General features: G+C 40.6%; 2 protein-coding genes across 2 annotated transcripts; one reads left to right on the top strand and one right to left on the bottom strand.

The window, feature by feature from the left end:
• Window positions 1-9,145: 9,145 nt before the first annotated feature.
• Window positions 9,146-11,331, bottom strand: LOC147849564 (pentatricopeptide repeat-containing protein At5g43790-like). Its single transcript, XM_087337374.1, has one exon. The coding sequence runs from the start codon at window positions 10,930-10,932 to the stop codon at window positions 9,262-9,264; it is 1,671 nt and encodes a 556-aa protein (XP_087193500.1). The 5' UTR covers window positions 10,933-11,331; the 3' UTR covers window positions 9,146-9,261.
• A 153-nt stretch (window positions 11,332-11,484) lies between these two features.
• Window positions 11,485-17,670, top strand: LOC147849563 (S-adenosyl-L-methionine-dependent methyltransferases superfamily protein). The gene is made up of 10 exons (XM_087337373.1): window positions 11,485-11,705; window positions 11,910-11,988; window positions 12,081-12,175; window positions 14,369-14,440; window positions 14,519-14,628; window positions 14,909-15,013; window positions 15,098-15,190; window positions 15,456-15,524; window positions 15,721-15,809; window positions 15,922-17,670. Exons 1-10 carry the CDS (start codon window positions 11,511-11,513, stop codon window positions 17,346-17,348), a joined length of 2,334 nt encoding a protein of 777 aa, XP_087193499.1. The 5' UTR covers window positions 11,485-11,510; the 3' UTR covers window positions 17,349-17,670.
• Window positions 17,671-19,488: the final 1,818 nt, after the last annotated feature.

Below are 19,488 nucleotides of genomic sequence, written 5' to 3'. Positions count from 1 at the left end.
CCAATGGTGCGCTACGTCTCGTCGGTGGCCTTGAGTGGAAGGAGGTTCGGTTCTGCTTACCGGCCAGGCAATCGGTGCACTTCTCCAGGTGCACATGCTTCACTGGAATAAGATTGTCTTCTGCAAGCCTCTTCATCCCCTTCTCACTCATGTGGCACAGTCTTTTGTGCCACAGCTCACCGGCAGTGTCGGCTGCCACATTCAGCTCTTCCGGACACAACCAGGCATTCATAAGGTACAGTGTGTTGACTTTCCGGGCCCGAGCCACTATCAGGCTTCCCTTGCTGAACTTCATTACGCCGTTCCGGATGCTACCTGTGTAGCCTTCATCGTCTAGCCTCCCGGCCGAAATCAGGTTCAATCGAACCTCCGGAACGTGTCGGACATCCTTCAGCAGCAGTTTGCATCCGGTCGGGGTTGTCAACCATACGTCTCCTATGCCGGCAATCCGGCACGTACCTTCATTTCCCATCCGAACACAGCCATGTTCACCGGCTGTGTAGGATGAGAAGTATCTACTTTCCGGGGTCAGGTGGAACGACTCTCCGGAATCGACCACCCAGGTAGTCTCATCGCCGGCAATGTTTAGTTCACCTTCTTCGGTGATGAGCATGATCTCCTCTTCACTTGCCGCGAGTGCCGTCGTTCCTTTCCGGTCCTGCCCTCGCCGATCCGGACCTCTCCGGTCCGTGGCTCCCCGGTATGCACCGTTTCTGTCCGGTGACTTCTTCGAATCGGTGTCGTCGGCTCCGTTGTCTTTTCGGTAATGCCGACAATTCTTCCGGAAGTGCCCCGGCTTCCCACAGTGGAAGCATGTGGGTCTTCCTCTTGACTGCGACCGGGTCCCCGACTTCTCCCGTCTTTGCGGACTCCGGTTCCATTGTCTTCCCCGTTCCGATTCGGTAAGCAGCGCCTTCGAGTCGGAGACCGGTTCTTTATCTCTCCGACGCGCTTCTTCGTTCAAAATACTTGTCTTTACCGTTTGTAGGGACAAGTTATCTTCGGTGCAGGAGGTGCTGAGAGTCACCACCAAGTTCTCCCAGCTGTCCGGCAATGTACACATCAGGATGATGGCTTGCATTGCATCCTCCAACGGGAACTTGATCGCCGCAAGCTGGTTCACGAATCCCATGAACGTGCTTACGTGTTCCACCATACTCTCGTCGTCCCGGTACTTGAGGTTCACTATCTTTCTCATCAGGGAGGTCCGGTTCAACGCATTCTTCCTCTCGTAGAGGCCCGACAGCTTCCTCCACATCTCATATGCGTTGGTGTCGTTCGCCACGTGTTGTAGAACGCTCACGTCGACGTATTGCCGAATGGTTGCAACGGCTTTCCGGTTCAGAAGCCTCCACTCCGTCTCAAGTACCCCCTTGGGTATTTCCGACCTGTCGATCGGTTCATACAGGTCCCGAACAATGAGCAGATCCTCCATCTTTATCTTCCAGTCGGCGTAGTTCTGCGCATTCAGCACCATCATCCCCGGCTGCCCGCTGCTGCCGCCTTCCATTTTCTGTGTTACCGTCGCTCTGATACCACTTTGTCGAAATTCCGTGCTCGGCCACAACCGAGGAACAGGATCGATTCACAGAAAATGGGAAATACAATAATGCACGAAAAACAATAGAGAGAAGGGTACACTGGATGTTTTACGTGGAAAACCCTAAATGGGAAAAACCACGGGAGTGCAAGACTCCAACTATCACTATACGCGGGAATGTACAATGGCGAGCTGCAAGGCGACGACCTTGAGCTCGCTGTCCTCGCCACAGGCGGCGGTATTACACAGAGGCGTCGACCTCTTCCTTCCTCTTTCTCTCTCACTCTCTCTCGGCTGCTCTCACTTCGCTCCCTCTTAGTGGAAATGAGCAACAACAAAAACTGTTTGCCCTAAGTCATATTTATACACATATGACTTTCGAGCTATTTACAAATATAGCCTCAAGGGCCCTTAGCAAACATATTCACAGATATGTCCCCGCATCCGGATCTCTCTCCGGGTACATACGTCATCCGGCTCCGTAACCGGGGTCTTCAGCATCCGACTCCGTAACCGGGTACTCTTCATCCGGCTTCATGCCGGGTACTCTTCATCATACGGTTCCGTAACAGCCTCCGGGCTTGCCGTCATTCATCTCCGGACATCCCATCCGGAGGGACCGAAATCCCAACAAACTGAACCGGCAGCCAGAGGTCTTTTACCACGAGCATGTCCCTCATCTTCGACTTCCACACTGAATAGTTGGAGCCGGTGAGCTTGAACATGCCGCCAAACGATTCGTCCATTTTCTGTGTCGATTTCGCTCTGATACCACTTGTTGAGAACTCGAGGTTCCTTATGTCCAACGCTCGGCCACAACCGAGATTATTTACATACACAGAAAAAACAGGTAATGAAAACGCGACACAAAAGAGGAAAAATGGTACACAGGAGGTATACGTGGAAAACCCCAAACTAGGGGAAAAAACCACGGCAGCCCACAAGCTGCAAACTGTCACTACGAAGAAATATACAACAGTGAGATCACCGAGGCAACGACCTCGTGCTCTCAGATCTTCGCCACAGACGGCGGTTACAACAGAGGCAACGACCTCGTGTCTCTCTCTCTCTCTCTGTCTCTCTATACAGTTACGCGCACAGATTTCTTCTTGCACCAACAAGAAAGAATTACAACAAAAAGTTTGCCCTAAATCATATTTATACCAATATGACTTTTTGGCTATTTACAAATGTAGCCTCGATGGGCTCCATCCGGCTCTCAGCAGTCGGGTACTCCTCATCCGGTTCATACCGGGCTTGCACCATCCGACTCTCCGAAGTCGGGGCCTGCACCATCCGACTCTCAGCAGTCGGGTACTCCTCATCCGGTTCATACCGGGCCTACACCATCCGACTCTCCGAAGTCGGGTTCTCCTCATTCGGCATTGTTCTTCTCCCTTCCCATCCGGAGGGACCTGTCTTCCTACAATGACCATGTGCAGTCCTCATCGGGAACATGAACAGGCATGAGCAATCATGTGGTCCTCAATGGGAATTAGAAGCACGAACGAGAGTGAGAGACCATGTGCAGTTCTCACTGATAACTGGAACACGAACATGCGTGAGCGACCATGTGTGGCCCTCACAAGGAACTGGAATGTGAGCGACCATGTGTGGCTCTCACAAGGAACTGGAATGTGAGCAACCATATGCGGTCCTCACTGGGAATTGGAATTGGAACATGAACGGGCGTGAGCGACCATGTGAGGTCCTCACAGGGAACTAGAACAATGGGCGAAGGAGAGCAGGTGAAGTGGTCGACTCGACGTCTTCTACCATGAGAGGGTAAATAGTCGAGGTTGACCCAAAACACAACACAAATGGTAGCACTAGCGAGAAACTGACGCGATCCCTACCAGGAAAGTGAGCAGTTGTGACCCCCACCAGAACTAGAAGGTGAGTGATCGAAATCGATCCTCATCAAAAGAAAGTGGAGTGAAATATGGACCAAAATGAAAATGGAGTGCAAGCGAGCAATGATTTGATCCCCACCTGGAAAGTGAGCAGTTGTAACCCCCATTAGAATTGTGAAGGTGAGTGATTGAAATCAATCCTCGCCAAAATCGTGATGCAAAATGATACCTATAGATGATGACGATGGTAATGAAGAGGGTGGAACAATGACGATAATGAAAGACCATGCAAAGTAGTGTTTATGAGGATGAAGGTTGGTCGAAGTAGCGTTGATGAAGACAACAAGAGGTGCTGAAAATTGATGATGTCGAAGACGAGGCAGTGAAGACGACGATGATAAGGAAGCGTCTCTAGGAGGAACGATTGTGACTATGGTGAGGATGGCATCTCTAAAACCAAGGATGTTGATGAAGGTAACTCTGGATACAAGGATGGTGCCATTGGTAACTCTAGAAGCAAGGGCGATGACAAAGACGGGTGATGCTTCCAATTGGAAGGGATTCAAACTGTCATGGACACACCAACCGTGGACTCGAATAGAGCACAGATGATGGGGCTAAGAGCGTGGAACTTAAGAAGATGGGAACGACACAAGAGCATAAAGACAAAGACAAAGATCAAGGAGACAAGATGGGGCGAAACGAGAATACTAGATTGATGTGTCAATGACTGGTGTTGAATCCCTTGAAAGGGACCGAGGAGGTTACAAGTATTTATACTGTGAGTTGAAGCACATGCATTAAAATATTCCAGAGAATATTCTGGATAATATTCTAGAACCCTCTAGAACTTTCTAAAGTCTCCTAGAACTTGGAATAGATAATCTACTTATAACCTACTAAGATTTTTATAACATGACCATGTATTTGGATGCGTTGGTTAGAACATAACAATTGACTATAATATGAACAAGTGGTCAAGAGTTCGAATCTTGCCATGACTGTTGTCATGTTCGTGACACAATTCATAGTACCACTTACATACCTTAGCACTTGCTTGGCACAATCTAGATGGATGTCGCGAGGTGTATGAATTGGCTAAGGATGTTGGAGACTAAGATCGTCAATATGTCAAAACAAGGAACAACACCTTTGTTGAAGCACAACAAAATGAACAGAGAGCAAGATCAATAAACAAAGTGTGAGAGAGACAAAGAAGCACAAAATACAAATTTATTATTGAAAAATGTCAACAACATTCAACTAGGTTACAAAGCCAGTTATATATTTACATATAAATGTTGGGCTAGGGCAACTACCCTTAGACATATTTTCATAAATGTCCTAAACCTAGTTTTCCCAAAGGAACATTGTGAATACAACCATTATACACCCTATTCGTACATATAAATGTTGGGCTAGGGCAACTACCCTTAGACATATTTACATAAATGTCCTAAACCTAGTTTTCCCAAAGGAACAGTGTGAATACAACCATTATACACCCTATTCGACACTGAATGGGCTAGGGCAACTACTCTTAGACATATTTACATAAATGTCCTAAACCTAGTTTGTGCAAAGGGACAATGTGAATACAACCATTATACACCCTATTCGACACTCCCCCGTAATGGGCATATGCACTAAGGAGAGACCTCCTTGGGGAGTGTTGCTCCTTCATCAAATTCCTTAGGATTTCTACCAATTCTACTATCAAAATCTCCATTGGGCTTGATCTTGTTCATGGCAACTCAATAGCTTTGCTCTCCTCTTGGTCATTTTAGCATTCCCGAAATGCTTCCCTTTGTGTTGCCAATCTCCCCTTCTTCGGTATTTTTCTCGCTCAAATCACACTTCTCACTCTAATACAAGTGTTAGGCCCTTAAATTATGGTTTGATTCAATAAAAACAATGAGCCTACAATGGAGACAAAACATGGGACAAATGCTTCTTATATTATATACAACTCAGAATGCTACAAAGGAATCCCAAGATTTGGGTCAAAATGACAAGGTGAGTTGGGTCAAGTCGAGATGAGTTAGGACTACTCCATGTAATCCAAGGAGAGAGAGAGAGAGAGAGAGAGAGAGAGAGCCCAGATGGATGTAGCTCAGTTGGTAAGGTTGCCCAATGGAGACCATGTGGTGATGGGTTATATCCCTACATTCCACAGTGGCATCTAGTGAATTAAGAGATATATATGAAGTATATAATATAGAGAGAAATGAGAAAATTGGGTTTCGAACCCAAGACGTAGTGCTTGTAGTGTTAACAACTTACCACTAGGGTAAGATAATTACAAAGAGAGAGAGTTAACGTCTTTTGCACTGTTCAAATGGAAGATAGTACTAATCGTTTTATACAATGTCTTATTGCTTGTTAGATTTGGAGTTACAATTTGGCAAGTTTTATCATTGTGTTATTTGACACCTAGACACCCAAAATAAAAAATGGACATCATTTTCATATTTCTCACATATTGGGGATTGCATTATAATTTGGATATGCGTAATGCTTTTGTATTTGATGGTAGGCATGGAGTGAAAGCATATCTACAAAAGTTGAAGGGAGTACTAATGTGACGATTTTCTTTAGTGGAGTAGTGGAAATTCTTTCCGCAGTGGAATGTTCATCTTGCCTATTGGTAATTCAACATGTTCCACTATTGTCTCCTCTCTCGGAGATACACCTTCGATTACTCCCTGAATAATCGGGTCAAGGGAATCGTGGTTACGTAGGAAGGGTACACTAGGGTTGAACAAGCCGATTAACTACGAAATGGTCGATCACAACTAGTCTTATGACTTATGATTTATGAATAGGACTAGAACTCAACGTAATTATGGATATTGAATTGACACCGGAAATTGACCCGAAAAAAGTATGTATTATAGTATAGAATTATTACATATATCGATTACACCACTTCCCGCCGACATTACTATTACTCTCTCTCTTATAACAGAAAACAGATATACATATAGGTCCTTTTCTCCTCTATATCACACATAGATATATTGCTCTCTTCTACCCCCCCTCTTATGTTGTTGCACCCCGCTTTATATAGCTTCTGTGTCCCCTCGGCGCGCTCCAACCACTCCTCTGATTTTCGGCCCCTATTCTCGGTTGCACGTATTTCGTTCAACTACTTTCTTCACACTTGGGTCGATTCTCCTTTTCACACTCGCCTACTTGTTTCATTTATACGATTCATTTCACACCTCTTGCCTTTTTGTCCCATGGCTAACATCCACTACCCATGTAATGTAGTTAGTAGGTGACTATAATTCATTGTAACACCCATTGTAAGTAGTGTTTTTCACATAGTTTTATTAATATAGTTGTGTGTTTTCACCATAGAGAGAGAGAGAGAGAGAGAGAGAGAGATTATATTATCATAGGTCAAATATGACATCAGACCAAAAATATTACATTTCATGTGATACGTGTGAAAGTGAGTAGTGACTCTTGATGTTCAAGAACTTTACCAATGAATGTTACAATTGAGAGTGCACATTGTGGTTGTGAGAGGAATCCATGCAAGATTGGGCTCAATCGGAGAGATATGGAAAGCATGGTCAAATATCATCAAAGGTAGAGCATTGTATCAAAGTGTGATACTCAGACTCACGAACTTGTTTAGGGCAAAGTGTGCATAGCCAACCACTCTCATCACTTGTGCCCCAATGCCATGTCCCACATCGCAATGCATGTGAGCTAAGTTGCATGGAAGCCAAGGTTCGAATGGCAGATAACGGTATGGGCTCCAACATGTATCGATGTGTATGATTTCCCCGTTCCGCAAAGAATATGGTTTTGTAGTTAGGTGCAACATGTGTAGTATAATGTGTGAAGCACGAGCCTCCACATTTGTCCCATGTCATGATACATTGGCGTTGCAAAAAGGCCTCATTTACAGAGGAATCTAATGATGCATCATGAAGCAAGTGTCTCGCATCCCATCTACCAAACCAATTTTCTATATCTTGCATCCAACCGGAACACAAAATTTTGCTTTTATGCGTCTTTTGGATCTTTTTGCTTGCTTCCCATACAATTCTAGGAAGTCGATGTGAGGGACTTTTTTGAACCTTAAGCATGTATTCAACAACCCTTTCCATGGCCATGATTTGAATGGGAAGCGATTCCGTCTCAAGGAGGAGGAGGGTGTAGGGTGTTTGTTTCTTAACTTTGTAGAACCTCTTTCCACATAGATTTAGGGATGCTACCGCTCCATACTTCCACCCCATAGAGAAGAACCAGTGTCACCAAAGTGTTGAAAAGATATTTCTTGAGGACCCAACACTTAATATCTCCAATATTGCATAGTATGCTCGCTTACCCGCTTCTAAGCGGTGTGTAACACATTTATTCTATCTATGATTTGAAGGAACTTCAAGGCCAAGATATTTGAAGCTTTCCACACAATCAAGTGACTCATTGTTGTACATAATGTATGGTTTATCTCTATTTTGGCTCTTCATAAGCATAATCTTTGTTTTAGAGCTATTGACACTTAATTTAGTATGCATGCAATGTTTTTCCAATGCCTTCATAAGCTTTTGTGCATCTCCTAAAGTATTTGCAAAAAGCACTACATCATCTGCATATAGCAAAAGCATAATCACAACATTCCCAATGACAACTTCTTCAACACATTCTTCCTTTGCAAACTTGGTAACCATTTCTTCCAATTCATCAATGCATAGACCAAATAGTGTTGGCGAGAGTGGGCATCCTTGCTAACACTAATAGTACTTTTGAAAAAATCTAAAAGTTTATCTCTCAAGCGCACACAACATATAACTTTCTCATAAATTTGGGAAATTGCAAACATATATTCACTTGGCACCTCAAGTTTTTCCATTCGCCTCCAAAGATTCTCACGAGGTACCATATCAAAAGCTTTCTTGAAGTCTACAAAGAAACAATATAAACCTTTACCTCGAAGGCGACTTTCCTCCAGTAATACTCGAAGGGTGACAAGGTGATCAATGGTGTTATGGTGTTTTCGAAAGCCAACTTGTCCATAAGCTCTCTCACAATTTTTTTCAGCCGATACACTTATCTTCGATTCCATTATACATCCAAATAGTTTTGCCATAAATGAGCCAACCATGATAGTTCGATAGTTGCTTACATTATTTACATCTCCACCTTTATGTAAAGGTTTGATCCAATTTGTAGTTCAATCGTACGACATACATGTTGTAATGCATCATTAAACATATCGCTTATTCATAAATGTGCTTCCTTTTCCATCCATTTGACCAGAGAGAGAGAGAGAGAGAGAGAGAGCACCAAGCACCACCAACTTATGAAATTTGAGAATGAGGTAAAAATCCTTACCCTACCTTCTCCTTATATAGAACCTTATATGGTCATTGGGACTAGCCGTTGGGGGGGTTTTCGTTGGAACTACACGTTGGGCCTCAAAGTTGGGACTAACCATGGGGATGTGTTTGTTGGTACTGGGACTACTATGTTTGGTGAGCCTAAGAAAGTTTTTGGTATAGTCTCAAGGTTGGGACAAATTCAAGGGCACCACAACCACATTAAATGTTTTGTTGGATCTTTTAATGTTTATTCTTTGCTATTAAATTTGTAACTTGGACTTTATCATTATTTTAACTTTGAAGTGAAATTATATGCAAGGACTTCTGAGGGCCAATGGGGACCCAATAATCGATAATGCCAAGTTTCTTTACTAATGCATGAAATTGAGAATTTGTTATATAATTCTCTTCGAGTTTACATAGATATTTCTATCAATGTTAGGGATTCAAACATTTGACGACCATCTTTCCAATAAGATCTGTACCTAAATTTGACTATCTAGGCGCTCTCAAGAAATTGATTGTGTTGTCAACTAAGTGTGTTCCATAGCCACACATATGGACCAACCTCTTCAATCCCCAATTGAAGAACATGTACCACAATTCTTTCACCCCTCTCCACATCAAAATGAAGCCTACATCCTCCTAGCAATGTTGTCCATAATGTAGAATTTGCTTCTATTGGCATGCTCTCTAGTAACCTTTCACCCTCATCGAGAAGACCAACCCTTGCCATGAGATCAACAATGCAATTATAGTGCTCTAGACTTGGTATAATACCATTCAACCTCATTAGAATAAAATACTCACATGCTTTGTTAAGCAAACCCGAATGGCTACATGCATAAAGAAGATTAACAAACGTGATTGAGTTTGGAATTACACCCATTTCCCACATTTGTGGTGCAAGATCTAGTGCCTCTTCACCCAACCCTTGTTGCGCATAAGAAGCAATCATTGCAGTCCATGTGGTCACATCCCGACGTGACATGCTATCAAAAACTGATCGAGCTAGCTCCACATCACCACATTTCCCATACATATTTAAGAGAGAGTTTCCAAGGTTTAAACCACCCAAGTCTAACTCCATGTAAACGAGGTGTGTGTGAGTTTGCTTACCTTCAGTGATGGAGGCATGGTTGGCAAACACATCAAAGGCACTTATGAACGTGATTTCATCAGGGAAAACACCTCTTTCTTGCATTTGTTTGATACACATAAGAACTTTCTCTAGGTTGTTATGGTAATTGCATGCTGTAATCATAGCATTCCAGGATACCACATTTCGATCATCCATATCATTGAAAATCATGATAGCCTCATCGAAGCTACGACACTTAGCATACATATGTATAAGACCATTGCATACAACAATGTCCGAACCATAAACACTGCATATGACACAAGCATGTATAGACTCAAGCTTTCTTAAATCCAGAGACCCATGGCTTGCAGAAAGGATACTTGCATAGGTGAACTCATTAGGCATTACTCCTTCCATTAGCATTTTCTGCAAGAGATGGAATGCATGACTCTCATGCTCAGCTTGCACATATACTGTGATGAGAGCTGTCCATAAGACCACATCAGGTTCGAGTATGTGATCAAATGCATGCTGGACATGGTATAGGCTATGAGTTCTGTCAATAACATCGATCCTTGAATTGAAGATTTGTTGGGCATAATTGGTGCTATGATTATAGACATTGAATCTTGAATCAAAGACATGTTGGGCATGATTTCTTCCATAAATATTGACAAGGTTTGTGGCTATTACCACATCTGTATGCAATCCAGAGGCAAAAATACGAACATGAATCTGTTTGATCATGTCAAGAGATGAACAACAGGATCCGGAAAAACAACCAAGGATGCCAATGAAAGCGAACCTTTGTGGCAAATTACCTTCTAAGCACATTTGATGGAAACATTGAATAGCAATCTCAGGTTGCTTCGAACAAGCATGTGCTTTGATGAGATGAGCCCAACAACTTTCATTTTTGTCATGATAAATCTGAGAGAATAGCATGGCAGCTTCATCAAGAGCTCTGCATCTAATGTATGCAAGAAACAGTGCGTTTTTCAGAGGGCGAATTTCCTCATGGCTATCTTTGACAATCTGTGAATGGACCTTCTTTACCTGAGGAAAAGCTGCAGGGGTCTTAGAGCGGGACAACGAAGAAAGGTATGCAGAGAACATAGGCTGTGACTAGGTTAGCCTAAGATCAGATTTCTTTCCTCTGATGAAGATATAATCAGATAAACACAATGAAATCTCCATAGAGAGATGTGTGTCAGATATTTGCAGGAACTATAGCAAACCGGGTACAGAAGAAGACGGGCCTTTTCAATGAACTATTCTTGAAAAAAAAATATCATAGTCGGTTCGAATGCATCAGGTATTTGAAGCTCTTTTGATGGTCTGACAGTGTATTTTTAGTACTATTTCGAACAGACGGCACAACGACTTGAAAGCTATGATATCTTTTTCTTCAGGCGGAGGCCTGAAAGCTACGATTCCTTGCTTCTTTTCGATTTTACAGCAACGAAACAACATAGAGAGTAGTAATCGTATAAAGAAGGACCTTACCCGATCGATCTGATCGCTACTACTCCGTCAATTCTTCGTCTATTCCGGGAGAATGTTTGTTGTCGTTTGCAGAGAAATGGAAGGATTATAACTGGATTTTTTATCTCGTATAAATAAGGAAAGGATTTATAGGAGGGAGAATATATAAACACACACACACATATTAAAAGACCGGTGCGAGATCGAACATGGCCGCTCCCCCTCCACCTCACCATCAACACCACCATCACCATCACCATCACCATCACCATGTGACCTCGACGCGCCTCAACCCACCTCCTCCTCCTCCTCCTCCTGCTGCTGCTGCTACAACTCTGCAAGCTCGCCTTCACAATTTCGTCAAATATGCCCTTCTTCAGCAGCTCGTACCCCCTGGTGCCACTGTAAGTCTCTCTCTCTCCATGGAATCTTCCGTCGGCATACTTTAGCTCTTATATGCAGTCTTGGCCTTTATCTTTCTCCCTCCGTTCAAAAGTGGCCTCTTTTCTTTTCTCTCCTTTCAATGAAATATTCGATAACCTATGACCACATCGTTTTGTTTGTGATTTTATGCTGCCTCTGATTTTATTTTTTTTCTTTACGGGCAGGTTTGTGATCTTTACTGTGGACAAGGTCTCGACACAGAGAAATGGGCCAAAGCTCAGATCGGTCTATACATCGGCATCGGTAAAACATCTTTCCTCGTGGAAATCTATGTTGTTCTTTACCTTGCATGGAGATTCCCTGTCTTTGCTTATAGTGTCTTATCTGTCATCAAGATTTGGATTCCCTGTCCTTGGAAGAGGCTCAAGAACAATGGAATTTGTATAACAGGCCATTTCCAGCAGAGTTTTTTGAAGTTGATCCGAGCATGGTATGTGATTAATAATTGTGTCTGTTGAATTCTTTGTGTAAATTATATCAGATATTCTTTTTCTCTTAAATTTAATAGTCATTCTTGAGTTATTGATCCAAGCTCGGCATGTGATGGAATTATTAATAGAAGCTTCCATGAATGTTGATGCTTTAGAAAACTTTCTTAGGCAGGAGACGTACATCAAAACACCCATGGGCCAATATTAACCTCTCTATTGACGCAAAAAATATCTAATCTAATCTAATCAAAGTACTGGTGATGGTTTCTATAATCTATACTTTATGTTCTCACAAGGTCGAATGTCCTCCTGATTGGATTCTTATTGGAGAGATCAACTGAGTCATGAGGACAGATTAGTGTTGTATGGGTTACAATAATCTAGGTTTATTATGGTGAATGAAATACTGTTTTCTTGGTCTCACAAGAGGGGATAGATGGTTGAACGAGTCAAATTGTCATTGATATGATGCTTGGGTGATGAAACAAGGTGCAGGACTTATGGATGCAGGAGACCTTGTTTCTAGATAAAGGATTAACCTATGAAAACTCTGTACGAAACACGCGAGAAACTCCTTGAAAACACAATTACAGGATTTGGAGCTGCCATTGTTTATACGAAGTCACACCAATCCTTTTAAGAGTATGATGTTAAATCTCATAGTTGGTTGTCATTGCAGAATCCTCAAGTTATGACTGGCCGCAACGATCTGGAGGATTTGTGGTTCTTTTTTCAGAAATGGCCCTAAAATGCAAATTGTAGGTAGAATTGTTTCTCTGGGTTGTCACTTATATCATTTACAGTAAGGACATCAACAGCATGCTAATTCTCTCTGAGAATCATGCCCTTTTTAAGTTTAGCTTATGCCTTTATGACATGGCATTATTAGATGGTTCAAGATAGGGTATCTGATGGTAGGATGAAGTTTCAATGTTTTTCTGATGAAGGTACATACATGTATTAGTCGCTGCGAGTATATTTGGTGGGACAGAAGTCAGTATCATATATCACATCCCTGGATTTTCTTTGCTCAAATAAAACATTTTGAGCTTCATTCATCATCTCAACTGAAGATTTCTATAAGTTGTTTCCTTCTCTTTGTTCAGCTTGTACACTTCCGGACATACCACCTACTTTATCACTTTGGAGACAGTGTTCTTCAATAACTCTTATTATTGTTGCCGCATGAATGTAACAAAAAACACATTTCTGAAACTGGAAATAGTTTTTAGGAAAAATTAAGAAACGTCTTGCAGTCTCTCTCGTTTACTCAATTTTCAGAGAACCCCAGAAAACTTCTCAGCAGGTTGGACACCTTGGATTCCCTTTCTTACCATATATGAACACTTATCACGTATTTAGGAGAATCATCCACAAATGCTTGAGATAATCAATTGTTTCCTTAACAAAAAGAATAAGTACAAAAATTCCCACATTGTAGCAAGAATTGGAGAGAGAGAGAGAGAGAGATGTGAAATATGGTTATATTGACACACAGATACATCATTTTATAATATTTTAAATGAAACAACTTCACAAGAGTGAAGAGAAATTGAAAAGGGAAAAGGTGAAGGCATCAAATCTCGTTAATTCCGTAGATATGCATTTTTCTGATGCTAGTCTCTTTATGGTTTGTCCTATGGATTGTCAGGTTTACTACTTTGCAAATCAGGTTAATTGCAGAAGCTCCATGGGGTCGACAAGTTTCTTCTAGTAATGACATACAGATGATATATCATCCTAATGAGATTTCAACTGTGCAAACTGTTTGTTCTCAGAGTCCAAATTCTGGAACTACTAATGATATTTTTATGGAATGCACATGCATTCAAATTTGGTTTCGTTTTATTTGAAACCTTCTGTGTATTTTAGCTTATGCAGTGATTTTTTAATATGGTTCAATATATAGATGCATATGAGTATCTTCATGTATCATAATTAGGTTGTGTGCTTGGAGCAGAACATTAAAACGTCCAAATTTGATTGCATGTTTTGATTGAACAATAAATAAAAATAAAAATAATTAGAATATGAAAATTTCTAAATAAATAAAATGGTGAAAATGTGTATTTGAAAAGTCGAAACATAGGCTTTCAGCTCTACATTTTGATTAGCGTTGATATTATTGAAATACAAGCTGTAATTGTTTATATATTCTGTTATCAAAATACAAGGTGTTTTATTATGCATAGGAAAACCTGGAAACCGAGTTGAGATATGCAGGCTTACCTGCAGATTTTGTAACATGCATGGGACAGTTACAGGTGAACTTCAGCTCATTTTCATTACTGGATAGAATGGTGTTATCTTAATTAAGCTTGCGTTTTATATGGCATCTGTAGGACTGCTTTTCTGAAGAAGCGTCTGTAAAGAGCTTGCTACTTAATGTAGCTTCAATACTGAAGCCCGGTGGTTATTTTTTTGGTATTACTGCTGATTCTTCTACCATATGGTATACCACTCATCTAATATGGCTGCAGAATAAAAAAGCATGTTGAATGTTGTTCATCTGTCTTTGTTTGAACTCTGGAAACCAGGAGTTTAGCACCAAAGCCCAAACCTTCTAATCTATCAAGAGCTCTTGTATAACATGAAAAGGCCATTTGTTATTCTTGTAGGAGATGGTTTCTGTTTATGTTCCTGCATGTTTTATGCATCATCTTTGTCAAATCATAATGTCGTGAGCCGCGAAGAATAATGTTATAGAATTTCCTACTTTTGTTTTGCCATAGGTCTAAATATCAAAAGGTCGTTGAGAGTGCACACAGGCATGGATCCTTGCGTGTCATTCCTCGAGTGCATTCAGAGTATTATATAATAAGTTTTGAAGATGACAGGTACTATAATTATTTTTAATATCAGAATCATTTGTTATCTTGAGTTGAAGCTGAGGAAGTGTTTTCAAATGAAAACATGAACAGATTTACACCATTTGGGACAAGATACACTTTGCAATTTGCAGATGGAGTCATTGCAGAAAGCCAACACTTGATACACTTTCCAAGCTTGATAAGGTAGCTCCCAAGTTATTTTTGAAGTATAGATGAGGCTGGGATGTTATACATTCTGGGATGTTATACATTCTGAGCTACTCATTAACTTCAGAGATCTTAGATCTAAAGTCAGGTCATATATATTGTACCTAGTCAGAAATGCATTGGATATGCCAATGTTTGTACATGCCTCTAACCAGATCTAAATGGTTGGATAGTCTTAAACCATGATGAAAGATATTACACCTGTTTTCTTAGATAATTTCGTTTCTTGGTTTCCTTGCAGGCTAGCGGAGGAAGTGGGTTTGGAGTATATTGAATTGCAAAATTTACAGGAGTTTTATGATGATTATCGGTAATTCTACTTTAGTAGCTATTAACATCTGGAAAACTGGAACCCTCAGGTTCCATGTTAATAATTTTAAACATCTTGGCGTATTGACCAGTGCACTTCGTGAGGAAAAAAGTATTTTTCATTGGTTGTGTCTTACTTGTTTGTTTCATTTCTTCTCTAAATAGTATTCATCAACTACTTTGCATGTCCTGATTAGCATTCAACTTTCGGATATCTTACGAGCTACATGCAGCAATCTGGTAGATCCAAAAGGGAAGCTTCCACAATTTGCTCATGATATATTAAGTAAGAGCATTAGTCTACAGCATTGTTCTCTAAAATTATCTTACAAATATTAGGATATTGAGGATTGACTTTGTGCTTTGTTTCTCTAATAAAGTTCTTGTAACTTGTACAGGCCTATATACAACATTCATATTCAAAAAGACCGATCCATATAGTTTTGATTTCATGATGAGCCCCTTACTGCCCATGGATGAAGAACTTGAAAATTATCCTGAAGAATCTGTTATTGATGATAGCAAGTCCAATCACATTTCACCAGCAGGTGAACATGTTACAGCAAGGAGAATATCAGTTGAAGTTAGTATTCGAACTGAGGTGAAAGAAGAGGACTGCAATGTTTTTCCATCAGCAGAAGGGAACGGACAGGATGTGAATTCAGCAATCCTCTATTCAAAGACAGATAAACGTGAGAAAGAGGATATAACACTGGATGTGAAAGCCTCTGGAAGCAAGATGAATAATATTGACGGACTAATTATTGAATCAGAGGATCAAGTATCTTACAAAAGTTTAGACTCAACGGATCTTGGAATGGGCGATGATAGATGTAAAGACATGGAATATCGAGATGAAACAGCCATGGAACCTGGTTTTAAGAGTCCATTTGGTGATAAAAGGACACATTCTGGTTTGGCTGATGAAGTTAGGAATCTACAATTATATCCAGAAATGGGAGATGATGCAATAAGACAACAGAAAGACGGGGTAAACAAAGAAAAACAAGAGGGTGCTTTAGAACAGCAATCAGATATGGCCAAGCTGGAGGAACAACACAGCTTGCCATCCCATTCAGAGGGTCTTTCAACACAAGGCACATGCTTAATGGACTATGCATCTGAAGAACAGAATGACTTGCAACAAACAATCATGGCTGAGGGTGAAGAAACAAAGAATGAAATGAATTTGAAAGAAGACAATAACACAAATAGAAGACTGACTGAGATTGACACTGAACCTAGAATACCGTCAGAGAAAACAAATTTACATTCCAAAGAAGAGATCTCAAATAGATCAGGATCACTATCAGATCAGCAGCAAAGGTATCGTATGGGGCCCCCCCCATCAATCAAAACACACAATCTTCATTCATCAGCATCATATTCAGAAAGAGAGTTCTTGCAAGGATCTCGCCATAAACCACATGGTTCTCATGGCTTAAAGATACCTAGGGAAAGGGTTGGTGACCATAGGGCCGAACATGTAACTCCAAGAGGAGATAACCATAGGAATCGTGCTCGAGGGGGTGCTCATAATGCTCCTACTTTTGTGCCGTTTGTGCATTTTATACCTCAAACAGAGTTCCCTGTTTTTCAGAGCCCTAACACACCTGGTCTTTTAGGGCCTGGCCCAGTGCCACCAACCATCATAATACCCGAGCCCATAGGTGCTTTCTGGCCTATCCACCCTCTAGAGAGGAGAATCCCTCACAAAAGTAGGGGATCGCGGAAGCAAGCTACTGAGACTAGTACTAATCGAGCTCGGAAAGAATCACCCAAAAAGAATTCAAAAGATTCCCCACCTCCAGGAACACAGAGTTAAGTAATCCATGTCATAAGAGTTCACATGTGCAAATTTGGTTCTCTCACTTGTACTGTGTTGTGGTTAGTTGTTTGGGCAATACTATTATTGTATATCGTTTCACACAATTCCCAAGTTGTTTTAGGTGATTTTGCACGGATTCTTGGTTGATATCAACCAAAGAAGTAAACATAAATACAATTACTACCCATTCACCATCAATCCTAAAACCGAATCATGATTCCAAACCAGAAACTCTAAACTCTAAACCCTAAACTTGGAGACAGTATATACTTAGTTTTGTAATATATATCTTGAAGTTGTTGGAGGTTCAAACACAGTTTGTAATCTCAGCAGGAGTTTAAAGTGAACAAAATTTTGGACTCATAACTAGAGATGTTTTAGAGCTTTGAAGCATAATCATGATGTTAAGTGCTTCCTAATTATATCTTTGATGTTTCTATAGCTTACATACATGTAACTTGTTTCATCAGATGAACATAGATTTTATGATGTGATTGTTACTGCTTAACATTTAGTAGAACTCAGCAACCACCACATACTATTCAGCAGAATATCCTAGTAATTGTTTCTCTTTTGTGAAGTATTTGCTACACAATTTTGATTGGTTGCATCATTAGAATGCATGTTACTTATTCTTATGATGTATGTTGGGTGTCAATACCACGTTTTTGTCCTTTGAAATTGTTTTGTTCATTGGGATGAATGACCTCCTTGTCGTCCATAAGGAAATTGGGTTTGCATTTTAACCTTTGGTTGGACCATACGGATATTGAGTATATTGCACATGGACCAAAATGACATGTTTTGGATTTTTTATATTTTAAAGAGATCATCAACTTCATGAATGGGCTCGTATTCTTTTCCGTAGGATGTGTATTGTTGGTAAATCCAAGCAAAGTAGTAAGTTGTAACTATGCCAATTTTTAGAGAGAGAAAATATCAAAATTATGTTATGTCTCCAAAGTGGCTAGTGAGGCATGAGATTAAATCTTATAATCGTGATATCATATGATAACCCACCAAAGTTATGTGAGTAAATGAAATATGGAGTGTATGGGAATAAACCAAGCTATATCATGGTAATAGTTGTTTATCGTAGTGACAAGTAGGGTGAAGGAGTTTTGTGAGATAAGGAGTGTGATTTCATGAAGGCATGTGCAAGGGAGGAATTTGGTCCAGATGTGGTTATAGGTTGGGAACTAGACAAGACATTTAGGTTTGAGGGTTTTCATATTGCCATTTCGCTTGTTATGTCTTAACTTTGGGTATTGATAGTTCACATCTACTTCACATCCTTTCAATGAATTTTTGCTCAAGAGGCTAGAGGTTTATCTCCCAATTGTATAAAGTCGTGTTCAACTATTGCAATTCTTGAGATCTATTTTACAGTTCAAGATATGGGCTCTTAATTCATCATCTCCATGCAGTACCAAACTAACTAGTTAGACTGAAAGGAAAATTGATTGCACCACTCTTGCATTTGAGTTTTGCAAGCACCTTTGTCCCTTGAGGAGATATCTCTATGTCAATTGGTCATGAAACAACACCTTAGGGTTTAACTTGGCATCAAATCCTCACCATTGTAATAGGGTCAACAAAGGTATTCTTCCTATGTTCATGACAAGGAGAGTGTATTCATGCAAGATCCTCTTCATCGCCAACTTCTTAGAGGGACTACGGCCCATCTCGGCCTTAGAAATACATTTTATGAAAAGTTTTTTGTTTTATTTTCTAGAAAAATATATTTCATTGAGATTAGCATTCCTGGCAATATCAATTTGTATTCCTTCACTTTTATTTTAGGATTTTTTTAATTTAGAGGCATATTAGACTTACATGTTCATATATGGGCTATCTTGTGCACACGATTGAATCGTGCAAAAAATGTACAAGCATATCAAAGGATTAATTTTATATTTAGATCTAGTGTCAACATTGTATTAAAACCTTATTCCCCTCCAAAAGAGAAGTGTCTCTACTTGTCAATGTAAGCATCTTAGAGGTCATATTTGAGTGTCCGCATTGAAGAGTATTAAGCCACTTGCAAGCATCATTATTATTGAAACTTACCCACGAGGAATATATATGAAGGCAGTCCAAACAAACATACCCACGAGGATTTCATTACGCTAATTAG

The sequence above is a fragment of the Azolla caroliniana genome, unplaced genomic scaffold (assembly GCF_043228905.1).
Source record: "Azolla caroliniana isolate FFs.n. ecotype wild unplaced genomic scaffold, voAzoCaro1.0.p SCAF_33, whole genome shotgun sequence".
NCBI lineage: Eukaryota > Viridiplantae > Streptophyta > Polypodiopsida > Salviniales > Salviniaceae > Azolla > Azolla caroliniana.
Note: the sequence above shows the minus strand (reverse complement) of the source record. Positions and strands in the feature narration are given on the sequence as shown.

Bases quoted from the DNA above. Each gene is read 5' to 3' on its own strand.
- LOC147849563 (XM_087337373.1), top strand. From the start codon at position 11,511: ATGGCCGCTCCCCCTCCACCTCACCATCAACACCACCATCACCATCAC. The intron at 14,629-14,908 runs GTATACCACTCA...GTTTTGCCATAG, and splicing joins GCTGATTCTTCTACCATATG to GTCTAAATATCAAAAGGTCG. The intron at 15,810-15,921 runs GTAAGAGCATTA...TAACTTGTACAG, and splicing joins ATTTGCTCATGATATATTAA to GCCTATATACAACATTCATA.
- LOC147849564 (XM_087337374.1), bottom strand. From the start codon at position 10,932: ATGTTCTCTGCATACCTTTCTTCGTTGTCCCGCTCTAAGACCCCTGCA.